The following is a 12,898-nucleotide window of genomic DNA, read 5'->3' as shown; positions in this document are numbered from 1 at the left end:
TCTGCAGGTGTATATTTTTCTGTAGCCTGATTGAGATTTTTAAATATGTCGGTGGTTGCAGCTGAGCAAAAACATTTTTTATAAATAGTTGACAAACTGAATGTTACGTGTTCAGTACCTACAACGTTCTGCCCTCTCACTTTTTCTGCTCCTGAGTGTGTGTAAATGGTCGGCAATTTATATGCTGAGTCGTTCTGCTTTAACCTTGATCAAATATCAGTCAATGTGATTGCATATTTGTTTCTGTCTGTACCCTAACTCTTTCAGAGTAAATGGAGAAGATTAAATATATTTTGCTATTTTACATTCTTCAATAATTGGTGAAATGAATTGAATTTTGCTTCTGTTGCTTGAGTTGATTTTTTAAAAATGTGTAACATTTCTTTAAAGTTAAATCGAGTATATATTTTCTCTCAGCAATAAGCTAGCAGCCTAAAACCAGGCTGGTTATCATAGTGATTTTGTTTTAATTAGTAAGCAAATGTGGAGTCAATACAATGTCAGGCATTTCATGTCATCGTGAGACGGTGGCTCTTTTGTGACACCTGAGGGTCTAAGTGTTGGTCCATTCTCATAGGGAAGCAAACCTGAGGACTGGGAGAATTTTGTAATAAGCAGAGGAGGACAAAGGGTTTAATTAGGAGGAGGAAAATAGAGTATGAGAGGAAGCTTGCTAGGAACATAAAAACTGACTGCAAAAGCTTCTATAGATATGTGAAGAGAAAAAGATTAGTGAAAACAAACGTAGGTCCCTTGCAGTCAGATTCAGGTGAATTTATAATGGGGAACAAAGAAATGGCGGACCAGTTGAACAAATAATTTGGTTCTGTCTTCACGAAGGAAGAAACAAATAACCTTCCAGATATATAAGGGGACTGAGGGACTAGTGAGAAGGAGGAACCGAAGAAAATCCTTATTAGGCAGGAAATTGTGTTAGGGAAATTGATGGGATTGAAGACCGATAAATTCCCGGGGCCTGATAGTCTGCATCCCAGAGTACTTAAGGAAGTAGCCCTAGAAATAGTGGATGCATTGGTAATCATTTTCCAACAGTCTTATCGACTCTGGATCGGTTCCTATGGACTGGAGGGTTGCTAATGTAACACCACTTTTTAAGAAAGGAGGGAGAGAGAAAACGGGTAATTATAGATCGGTTAGCCTGACATCAATAGTGGGGAAAATGTTAGAATCAATTATTAAAGGTGAAATAGCAGCACATTTGGAAAGCAGTGATGGGATCGGTCCAAGTCAGCATGTATTTATGAAAGGGAAATCCTGCTTGACAAATCTTCTAGAATTTTTTGAGGATGTAACTAGTAGAGTGGACAAGGGAGAACCAGTGGATGTGGTGTATTTGGACTTTCAAAAGGCTTTTGACAAGGTCCCACACAAGAGATTGGTGTGCAAAATTAAAGCACATGGTATTTGGGGTAATGTACTGACGTGGATAGAGAATTGGTTGGCAGACAGGAAGCAGAGAGTCGGGATAAACGGGTCCTTTTCAGAATGGCAGACAGTGTCTAGTGGGGTGCCGCAGGACTTAGTGCTGGGACCCCAGCTATTTACAATATACATTAATGATTTGGATGAGGGAATTGAGTGTAATATCTCCAAGTTTGCAGATGACACTAAGCTGGGTGGCGGTATGAGCTGTGAGTAGGATGTTGAGAGGCTGCAGGGTGACTTGGACAGGTTAGGTGAGTGGGCAAACGCGTGACAGATGCAGTATAATGTGGATAAATGTGAGGTTATCCACTTTGGAGGCAAAAACACAAAGGCAGAATATTATCTGAATGGTGGCAGATTACGAAAAGGGGAGGTGCAACGAGACCTGGGTGTCATGGTACATCAGTCGTTGAAAGTTGGCATGCAGGTACAGCAGGTGGTGAAGAAGGCAAATGGTATGTTGACCTTCATAGCTAGGGGATTTGAGTATTGGAGCAGTGAGATCTTACTACCGTTGTACAGGGCCTTAGTGAGGCCTCACCTGGAATATTGTGTTCAGTTTTGGTCTCCTAATCTGAGGAAGGACGTTCTTGCTATTGCGAGAGTGCAGCGAAGGTTCACCAGACTGATTCCCGGGATGGCTGGACTGACATATGAGGAGAGTTTAGATGGATGAGAGGGGATCTCATAGAAACATATGAAATTCTGACAGGACTGGACAGGTTAGATGCGGGAAAAATGTTCCCGATGTTGGGGAAGTCCAGAACCAGGAGACATAGTCTAAGGATAAGGGGTAAGCCATTTAGGAATGAGATGAGGAGAAACATCTTCACTCAGAGAGTTGTTAACCTTTGGAATTCCCTACTGCAGAGAGCTGTTGATGCCAGTTCATTGGATATATTCAAGAGGGAGTTAGATCTGGCCCTTACGGCTAAAGGGATCAAAGGGTATGGAGAGAAAGCAGGAAAGGGTACACAGGTGAATGATCAGCCATGATCTTATTGAATGGTGGTGCAGGCTCGAAGGGCCGAATGGCCTACTCCTGCACCTATTTTCTATGTTTCTATGAAAGGAGAGGGTGAGGTGCTTCGTCCTCACATCGATGGTAGTAACCTTGATTGACAACTTGGCAGACTAAAACCCTGTCTCATAGACTTAACGCAGGAGACAGAGATGTCTGTGTCTCTCTTTTATCTCTCTCTCTCCTCCCCCCAGACAAAGAGTGAGCTGTTAGTAGCAACAGGAAATTGCTTGCATTTTAAAGTGTATGAACCAACTAGCTTAGTTAGTGAGATGACCCAACATTTATGGAGATAGTAACTGCACCCTTAATAGTTTCCATAACTAAAGATGATTGATTGTTTTTAGCTGTGCACTCTACATTCATGTGTTTAATGCAAAATAAACCAGTGATTGCTTTGAGGCTGTGGCCCTCTCAATACAGTGCCTTTCAGTCCACCCTCTGTAAAGAGAGGTGAAAGCACATAGGATATTTCAGTACCCGACACATGGAGTAAAGGTTCTCTATAACGAACCCTGGGTCATGCTGTTGCTTAACTAGATATTGGGCAATAAAAGATGCATTCAGTAATGTAGAGGACATGAGGTCCACTTCTGGGAGTGACTGGTGACGCAGAATCCGAGACAATACTCAACAATACCGAAAGGTGTGACGTTAAGTAATAATGTTAATGGACGCAAAAAAAAATTATCTGTCTCGACTGAAATTATTAGCATTTCAACTTTGGTTCCATGGACCTAATTTAGAGAAATACAGCATACTGTAAATCTAAGATATCTTTGCTACAGGTATATCTTTTTTGGCCTAGAATACCTGTGGGTTTGTGAATGAAATGGGCTCTTTCTTGAGCCCGAAGTTTTTCCAGGATTCTGGTTGTGGCATAGAGGACAGCACTGTGGGGAGACTGGGTGTTTTCCCCCCACAGGGAGTGAAGGAAGATTTGAAGCTGTGGTACTCTGGCCCAGTCTTTAATGCTTAGTAACAGTTGGTTACAGATGAGCATAAAAGGAGTGCAGACAGATTCACCAGAATGCTACCTGGGCTCCAAGGGTTAAATTATGAGGAGAGCTAGGCTTGTACTCCCTTGAATATAGAAGGTTAAGGGTGATTTGATTGAGGATTTTAGGATTTTGTTTCGGATTTTGAAAGGAATTAATAGGAAAGTTAGAGAGAAACCTTTTCCTCTGGTGGGAGAGCCTAAGACAAGGGGACACAATCTTCAAATCAGAGCCAGGCCATTCAGGCGAGAAGTTAGGAAACACTTCTTCACACAAAGGGTGGTAGAAGTATGGAATTCTCTCCCACAAAAAGCCGTAGATTCTTGCTCAATTACATAGAAACATAGAAACTAGGTGCAGGCGCAGGCCATTCAGCCCTTCTAGCCTGCACCGCCATTCAATGAGTTCATGGCTGAACATGAAACTTCAGTACCCCCTTCCTGCTTTCTCGCCATAACCCTTGATCCCCCGAGTAGTAAGGACTTCATCTAACTCCCTTTTGAATATATTTAGTGAATTGGCCTCAACTACTTTCTGTGGTAGAGAATTCCACAGGTTCACCACTCTCTGGGTGAAGAAGTTTCTCCTCATCTCGGTCCTAAATGGCTTACCCCTTATCCTCAGACTGTGACCCCTGGTTCTGGACTTCCCCAACATTGGGAACATTCTTTCTGCATCTAACCTGTCTAAACCCGTCAGAATTTTAAACGTTTCTATGAGGTCCCCTCTCATTCTTCTGAACTCCAGTGAATACAAGCCCAGTTGATCCAATCTTTCTTGATAGGTCAGTCCCGCCATCCCGGGAATCAGTCTGGTGAACCTTCGCTGCACTCCCTCAATAGCAAGAATGTCCTTCCTCAAGTTAGGAGACCAAAACTGTACACAATACTCCAGGTGTGGCCTCACCAAGGCCCTCTACAACTGTAGCAACACCTCCCTGCCCCTGTATTCAAATCCCCTCGCTATGAAGGCCAACATGCCATTTGCTTTCTTAACCGCCTGCTGTACCTGCATGCTAACCTTCAATGACTGATGTACCATGACACCCAGGTCTCGTTGCACCTTCCCTTTTCCTAATCTGTCACCATTCAGATAATAGTCTGTCTCTCTGTTTTTACCACCAAAGTGGATAACCTCACATTTATCCACATTATACTTCATCTGCCATGCATTTGCCCACTCACCTAACCTATCCAAGTCACTCTGCAGCCTAATAGCATCCTCCTCGCAGCTCACACTGCCACCCAACTTAGTATCATCCGCAAATTTGGAGATACTGCAGAGTTTAATCACTTTAGATCTGAGCTTGATAGATTTTTGCTAACCAAGGGTCTAAAGGGATATGGAGTCAAGGCGAGTGGATGGAGTTAGGATGCAGATCAGCCATGATCTCATTTAATGACAGAACAGATTCTAGGGACTGAATGACCTACTCCTGTTCCTATGTTCCTATGTCTGGATTTAGGTTTTCTACCTGCATTCTGAAGTTGTTAAATGGGGAGTGGTAATGGAGTGACTTAAAGAGGGCAGATCATTATGGAAGGAGTGAATATCTTGAACCAATAGCTGAAGTGTTCTCTCTTTCTGTTCAGTGGTTGGAATCAAAGGTCATTTGTTGGTTGAGCATAGTGTTCCTGCAGAAGGCCAGCACGAAATCAGCTTCTCCTCAGACAAGCAGCACACTACAGCGCTGGCGAATACATCTGCAGTTTTTTCTTTATCAGGTGTATGCTAATATGAGGATCGAGGAACTCTTCAGCATTATTCGTGGTAAGTGAATGCAATCACATCTTCATGGATAATGAGAGGAAGTGTGACACTTTTCCTCACTTTCGGATATTCAGTAGTTCCAGTGTTTTTAGTTTGCATCTAGATTTATACTGGGTTATTCCTGACTTTGGTAGCATATCAGAGAGGCAGTTCCCAGCTTTATGCTGCTAACATGGAAGTACAGGTACCTCTTCCAGTTATTATACAGCTGGAAATTGGTGGATCTCCAATTTCTTTGAATTCCCCCTTCTCTTAGATCTCTAGCCCATCCCTGGAGCCTGATGTGTGGAAATGGGAACAACTGTTGGGATTCAGCTACCAACAATGTTCTAACTGAAGTAACATTGTGCAGTTTTTCTCAAAATATATGTCAGCCTTTATGAAATGTAACCATATTGGGGCTGAAATTGCCCCTTTGTGCAGTGCCAGTTAGCACCTCCGCCCGGCGCTAACAGAGTGGTAATGAGTTAGCGCATCGACGCAACGGTCACATCGACCCGCGTGGAATTGCCCACCTCTTCGCCGATGGTGATGCGGCGTTGTGCCCCGTTCCGGCATCGCTTGCGCCGCTCCTCTGAGCATGGCAATGATGAGGTCATCACCATGCGCATCACCTCGTCACCGCCTAGGAAGGTTAAATTGCCCTGCGCCCCTCTACCCGAACGCTTGCCAATGCGAACGATAGTTTTTGCTGTCAATTTTAAGTCGTCAGGCTGCAGCTCCAGCGATATATAAAGGCTGGAGATAAAGGTTCGAGATATTTTTTGGTCGGCCAGATTTTTTCCCAGGCTGCAGTTAGTTTGTTTTTTGCGTGTGCCACCGCCATCATTGGTTGCTGGCTCTCAGTTTACTTTGGTTTCCATCACTTCCCCTGCTTTAGTCAGGTCCATTCGGAGACAATAGCATTCATGGGCTCAGCGTTGGCAGTGGACTGCCTCCTCCAACTTCACTATCGGAGAATAGTTCGTAGAAGAGAACGGCGCTGTGATTTAGCCAGGCAGAGGCATCGGGAGGGGGAAAGAGAAAGGCTCCTACTGGCAGAGACCCATGGAGAGGCCCATGCACCGAGGATGAGGGAGAGGAATAGGGAGAGGGACAGGCACATGGAAATGGACAGGGAGAGGCAAAGGGAACAAGAGAGCAGGCAGAGGCACAGCATCAGGAGGATGCAGAGGGACAGCAACAGCAGGATCACCATCAGGAGGTCCATGAGGATGTGAGCAGAAGAAGACGATTACACAGACGTGCCAACAGAAGCCCGTACGCACCCAGGGTGTTTTGCCAACTCTTTTCTCTCATTCACTTCACTGAGTATGTCCGAAGGCTGCGATTTACAAAAGATGTGGTGATAGAGCTGTGCCAGCTGCTACAGCCAGACCTTGAGCCTCAAACAAAGGCTCTCTCAGTGGCAGTGAAGGTCACCATCGCCCTCAATTTCTATGCCAATGGATCTTTCCAGAGAGCCACAGTATACATCTCAAACATCTCCTAGTTTGCTGCCCTTTCATGATGTCAAAGATGCTCTCTACACAAGGATGGAATACATCTTATTCCCTATGTCTGGACCAGACAGAAGCAGCTGGAGCGGTCAACTGGCTTTGTCAGGATGGCACGATTCCTCATGGTACAGGGTGCCATAGACTGCCCACACGTCATCTTGCGGGCTCCGCACCGCAATCCTGAGATCTTTTGAAACTGAAAGGATACCACTCACTCAATGTGAAGTTGGTATCCGACCACACACACTCAATAATGGCCGTTAATATCAGCTATCCTGGCAGCGACCGCGATGCCGTCATCCTGTGCCAGACCAGTGTGCCAGCTCTGTTCCAGCCACCTAATGCAGTTCCCGGCTTGACAAGGGCTACCCGCTATGCACCTGGCTCATGACTGTCCTCCGCAACCCCAGCACTCCTGCCCAGCACTCTTACAATGACAGTCATGCCGCCACTAGGAGCATCATTGAGCAGACCAGCGGAGTGCTGAAGCAACAGTTCCACTGTCTTGATCGCTCAGGAGGAGTCCTGCAGTACTCACCTGACCGGGTGTCCCTATTCATCGTCATCTGCTGCATGCTTCACAACTTGGCAATCATGAGGGCACAGCCATTGCCCAAAGACAAAGCTGTTGCACCTCGGGAGGAGGAGCAGCAGAAAGAGAATGATGAGTTGCAGGAGGAGGCACAGCCGGCACCAGCGTCCTGATACTGCATGGGAGGTCCGAGACCGTCTCATAAGATCTCGGTTCCAATAAGGTCCTCGCCACTTACTGATTTCTTTGTGCCTCCCCATAAACACGTCAATGAGCCCTCCTTTCATACCACATGCCCAAAAATGAAATGAGATACAACACCAAACAGTAAAGATGAGAATCAACATTTATGTGTAAAATGTACAACATCACCATAACATATATCATTCACCCTTGTGCATCTCCTTATATCCCCTTTTATGTAAAGCTACTCTACTACTACTGTCTCCCCTGTGGCTGTAGCATGGCTGGTGGAAAGCTGCTGTGTTTCCAGGCCAGAAACTACAGATGGCCTTCAAGGATGCCCATGACCAGCTCTGGGCTTGGAAGGCCCGGCTGCAGACTGCACCACCACAGGCTGGGTGACAGCCATGGATAGTTGCAATGACAGAGTGGCAGTGGTGGGATCAGAAATGCTGTCATTCTGAGAGAGGACAGCAGGTTCTTCTGCGGCACTGTGTGATCCCCGGTGGACCGTGATGGACAAAGCGGCGATGGCAGCAATCGGGGCTTGTGTGGCATCATGCTGAGACTCCCGAGAGCAGTCTGAGCATCTATGCGAGTAACCATTTACTCTACTGCAGCAGCAAGACGTAGCTCCTGCCTGTGCCCCAATAGAAGCTGCCACATCGCCCATCAGACGCCTCATGAGATCTGAATCCGCAAGGTCCGTCTGGAAGTCCACCATTGTCCGCACACTGGCAATGATGTGCACAGAGCTGTCTTCGATGTGGGAAGCGGACTCCTCCACGTTCATTACCACTTGCGACAGGCTCTTGGGCTCCCTTGCCATTGCCCTTAGCATGTCGGAGAGCGAGGCCATCACCCTTTCTTTAAACGCCTCCCCAACGATATCCTAATCTGAGTCCTGTGGAGCAGAACTTGTCCGCGAACTTGCCCTCCGGGGAGCTGACTCCTGAGCTTGCCTTATCCCTGGACCCAGCTGCAGCCCGCAAGGCCCCAGTGCAGGCACCTCGCATAAGCTCAACTGCAACGACTGTGTACTCCCAGTATCTGAGCTGGTGCGTGCGAGTGTGAGAAGCAATGACACGGTTCTTTGATCATCATCATCCTCCTACTCCTCCCCCATTTCTTCTCCCTGCAGACTGGATTGGGGTGGGCTCAGACACAGGCTGGGCCGTGAATGGAGAATTGTCTGAAAACAAATAGCACGAGTCGCGTTAAAGTGAGGGAAGGGGGGCAGGCATACAGGAAGAAAAGTGATCAGAATGTGGAGCGGCTAAATGATAAGGCCTTGTGCTTTAAATGGAAGGTGGGATGAGAGGAAAGCTTTCACTTATCAATGTTGGCCCCAGCAGGCTCGGCGGTCCCCACAGCCATGGGGATGGCCACCTGCGGGCCCATAAGACGAAGTACTCCTCCAGGTCTGTGATCTGGCGCAGTTCCGGCTTCCCCCCCTCCTGTTTGCTGCTGCTGCAGCCTGCTTTGTGCCATCTTGGCCAGCAAAAGAAAGGAAGCTTGGTGATAACAGTGCAGTTATGTATGTGAAAGAAATGCATGGGCAGCGTAAGTAGCTGTGATTCTAAGCAAAGCATCAAATGAGGCAATAACTGTGTAGGCACACATCCTGAGTTAAATGCTGGTTTGCTGAGTCTGCACAGAGGCTGCCTTGTAAGAGTTGTGGGAACAGACAGAGGCTCACAGGTTCATAGGTAAGAGTTGGGGGAACATGTACTCACTTTGACCAGACGAGTGAGGTCGCAGAACGTCTTGCGACACTGTGTGGGTGTGCTGTCAAGGACGGAGGTGTCCAACACCTTGGCAGGCACCTCTGGCCAGATAGCTCTGAGACCTCCCAGTTGGAGGAAAAAGGATGCACCTCCTGTTCTCCACTGCCCCACCAGTGTCTCCAATTTGGCGTGTGAGAAACCCTTGGCCCTTGTGCTACCTCTCCCAGCTGCCATGATGGCCCTCATTAAGCAGCTACTCAACTGTGAAGAACAAGAGAATCAGCAGAACAAACCTGCAAGGCATCCCCTTTAAGAAGCCCAATGACCAGGTGATTTGTTATGACTGAATGAGACCCACCTGAAATTGGCTGCACATTTCCACCACCGCCCCTCCAGCGCCACATAGAGGCCATTTAGCACTCCAACAACGCAGCTCTCTGATTTGCGAAATAAAGTGCTGAATTTACAAACTTCCTCCTGCCCATCTCGGTCGATGCTAACTTTTCATTTAATTCAAATTATGCGCCCCAAACCCAGTGCGGCGTAATTTCGGCTCCATTATGTCCTACAGTCTACATTCCTGTATAAAAGCAGACAGCTTGGTGTAATTTGGTTCCAGTGCTGCCCATTTTCTCTCCGTGTTGTGTTTGATTAAAATGCACATTAAATGTATTCTAATTAATTGAGCTCAGAAACCATTGTTTCCCGTGGAAGTTGCTGATCCTTGTGTTGTTTTGAACTGCAGACTTCCCAGAATCCAAGGCAGCGTTGCAGGACCTGAAAGTTTGTCTTGAAAGGACCAATCAGAGGCAACAATTGCTTTCATCACTAAAAACGGCCTTGGAAACCAGACTTCTCCACCCAGGTTTGTGCACGATTACCTGTCTCTCTCCAGCTTCCACTGACAGCTGCATTCTTTCTAAAATATGCAACGTAAAATGAGCAGTGTTTGGGAGTAATGTACCTTCTATTGTTCAGCTGGTGACTTTGAAAAAGCAGATATTTCTTGGTCTCAATGTCCATCCAGTACCCACAACAAAAAGCAGCAGAAATTCCTTGTTTTATCTGAGCTGCTGAATATTTTTTGGAGCCTGAATCTCAAGGCTGGTCGTGTGCTCTGCTCCAGCACTCAGGTGACAGGTAAGGAGCCGGATGTGTGGTCTGTCACAACTTCATATGGTACTTTGTAAGGACATTTCAACACTCAGAGTTTCAGAAATGGGGTGATTCACGAACATTTTTGCAGAGTTGAGGAAGTTTCCATAGAAAGAATTCGGAAAAGAGTTACCTTTAAGTGTTGGGTTTTAAAGCAAACTATATCCACACAAACCTAACAAGAAAAGTACTGAGACAAAAGGCGGTTATAATGCTAAGGAGCTAGACATTGAGGTTGTTTCTCCGCTCAGTCTGCCTCAGTAATTAATGAAAACCTCCCCTAATGTGTTAGCCGCTTGATAGGGGATGTCTGGCCCCCCTGCTCAGGTTGTGAACATGAAGACAGAAAAAGCCTCTGGCCATCAGGTTTTTAAAGAGAAAGCTGCTAGGGCACGCTTTTGCTAGATTCAGATGGTTAGAATGTTGCATGATAGTTAAAATTATTTTGAAGTCAAGCATGATGACTTACTGATGTGGGGAAGCATAGCATGTTCATTATTTTATATCATTATGTAATCCATTCTACTGATTAAATGAGTCTGCTCATAACTGTTGCTATGTGTGTTCACCTGCTGTCTGAAATAAAGCTAGAGTATTTGTATCTAGCCTTGCCTTACCAAGTATTTTCTCAGCCTGTCTTCATAAAGATTGGAGAGGTATACATAGGGGCACGAATATCCAGTTCAAATCACAAGGGAATCGTACTGTTGCAGGCTGGGTCACACTATTGTATAGTTAGATATTGGGTTAGATTCCTAAATGCTTGGACCTCATAAACGTACAGAGTATCGAAGATAAGGTGCAAAGCTTGTAACCATAGGAGATGCGAGGGCAGGGCAGCTTCATAGCTGTGCACAATCCTATCCTTCCTGGATCCCAACACGCATGTTTCCAGCAGTAATTATTGGGGTTCTACTCAGGAGTGGAGTCCTGCAAATTTTCTCTTCCCTCACCAGGACTGCTGCAGACAATTGGAGTACCCCTTACAGGTGTCGCAGGTGAAATGAAACAACAGTACAGACTGGGAATTGAATCTGGAGAATCTGCCTGCACCAACTTTATCACTAGGTAGACTCCTTGTCATGCAGAACAGAAAATAATTCTGAATTGGTGCAGAACAAGAGATTAAGGTGACTTGAGTGTAAGAAGGGGCCAGAATTTTACTCAACATTTAATATCAGATTAGAGGTTGTCTGTTTTAACTTGCCTGGTAACACTGTCAGTTACACACTCTTGCTATTGTGCCATCTTAACTACAGAGGATAATCTTTGGTCAGGTCGTGTAAAATTAAATAACATTGCAATACATCACTATATTTCTATAAATTGATCACTATGGTGATTACCTTGAGACACGTGTATATAAAAATAATTTGCTTGCTTCGTAGTGTTAAGTATATTGTGTGAAATTCCACATGTTGCTAAGGGGGAATGTGGGCGAACTGCTGCCAGGCTGCGACATCATTTTGAGAACTGCTTACTGTGAGTATTTTAGGTTGTTGAATCATTTCTTTTCTTTCAATTTTCACCTCTGTTGCAACTCATGCTGTCTAACAGTTCCACAGACGCTGGAAGTCTGGCAGTATCTCAGCTAAGTGAATATTCCTCCTGTGAACCTAGGCAGACTGTTTGACTGAGGACATCACAACTGGAGTCCTGTAAGGTCCACACACACACATTCCAACAAGGGTCACCAGCTAGAGATCAGGAAGGCAACCATGGCTGATCTGTTTCCTCTCCCTGGCCCAACTGCTGTTCTGGTTGAGATTAACCAACTCAGTGCAGGCAGGAGGGAATCGAATCTGGGAATGTCTGCTCTATATGTTTTAGTAGCTCACCTTGTGGTGCCTTTGCTTACTGGGCCATCAGGGTAACATCTTGCCCCCACAGAAAAATGACACAAACTCAAAGAATAAGGATAACCGTTTCACGAGAACTCAAATATCGGCACAATTTCCAAACTAAATTTCTACCACAGCTTCAACATTTTGCTTTATCTCTTAACTTGGTGCTCTTTGGTCAAACATATTTGGACAACGTGCTTCAAAACTGGTTTTCAACAGTTAATGGGGTAACATTTCCTTGTTTTAGGAGTGAACACTGCTGATGTTATAACGCTGTATATATCTGCAATCAAGGCCCTTCGTGAGTTAGACCCATCCATGGTTATTTTGGAAGTGGTGTGTGAACCAGTCCGCAAGTATCTAAGGTACAGTGTTGCATCTCCAGAATGGACGATGAGTAAAGTAAACACCAAGGAGCGATGGTTTACTGTGTTTAAGGGCAAGGTGGGTTATGCAGTTTTCTGACTGTCAGTGCTTAGTTTATACAGCTTGGCACTGTCGATGAGAAAATGACTTGGACTTGGAGGTACAGAGCACAACTTTGAATCTGTAGATGACACAAAACTTGGAAGTGCAGTAAACACTGAGAAAGATAGTTATAGACTTCAAGAGGACATAGACAGGCTAGTGGAATGGGCGGACACATGGCAGATGAAATTCATCGCAGAGAAGTGTGAGGTGATACATTGTGGTAAGAAGAATGAGGCGAGGCAATACAAGCTA

General features: G+C 45.6%; 1 protein-coding gene across 4 annotated transcripts in view; it reads left to right on the top strand.

Moving 5' to 3' along the window:
- anapc2 (anaphase promoting complex subunit 2) overlaps window positions 1-12,898 on the top strand; it is an 80,568-nt gene that overhangs the window by 30,673 nt on the left and 36,997 nt on the right. For all 4 annotated transcript variants that reach the window (XR_011588032.1, XR_011588031.1, XM_070862964.1 and 1 more), the window contains exons 4-6: window positions 5,058-5,235; window positions 9,922-10,041; window positions 12,423-12,540. Coding sequence is in view for 2 of the 4 variants with exons in the window: in XM_070862964.1 (XP_070719065.1) it covers window positions 5,058-5,235; window positions 9,922-10,041; window positions 12,423-12,540 (416 nt within the window). In the remaining 2 variants the exon portion in view is untranslated. The remainder of the gene's footprint in view (window positions 1-5,057; window positions 5,236-9,921; window positions 10,042-12,422; window positions 12,541-12,898) is intronic.

This window comes from Pristiophorus japonicus, chromosome 20 (genome assembly GCF_044704955.1).
Source record: "Pristiophorus japonicus isolate sPriJap1 chromosome 20, sPriJap1.hap1, whole genome shotgun sequence".
Classification (NCBI taxonomy): domain Eukaryota; kingdom Metazoa; phylum Chordata; class Chondrichthyes; family Pristiophoridae; genus Pristiophorus; species Pristiophorus japonicus.
The sequence above is the reverse complement of the archived record's forward strand: the minus strand, read 5'-3'. Positions and strand labels throughout refer to the sequence as shown.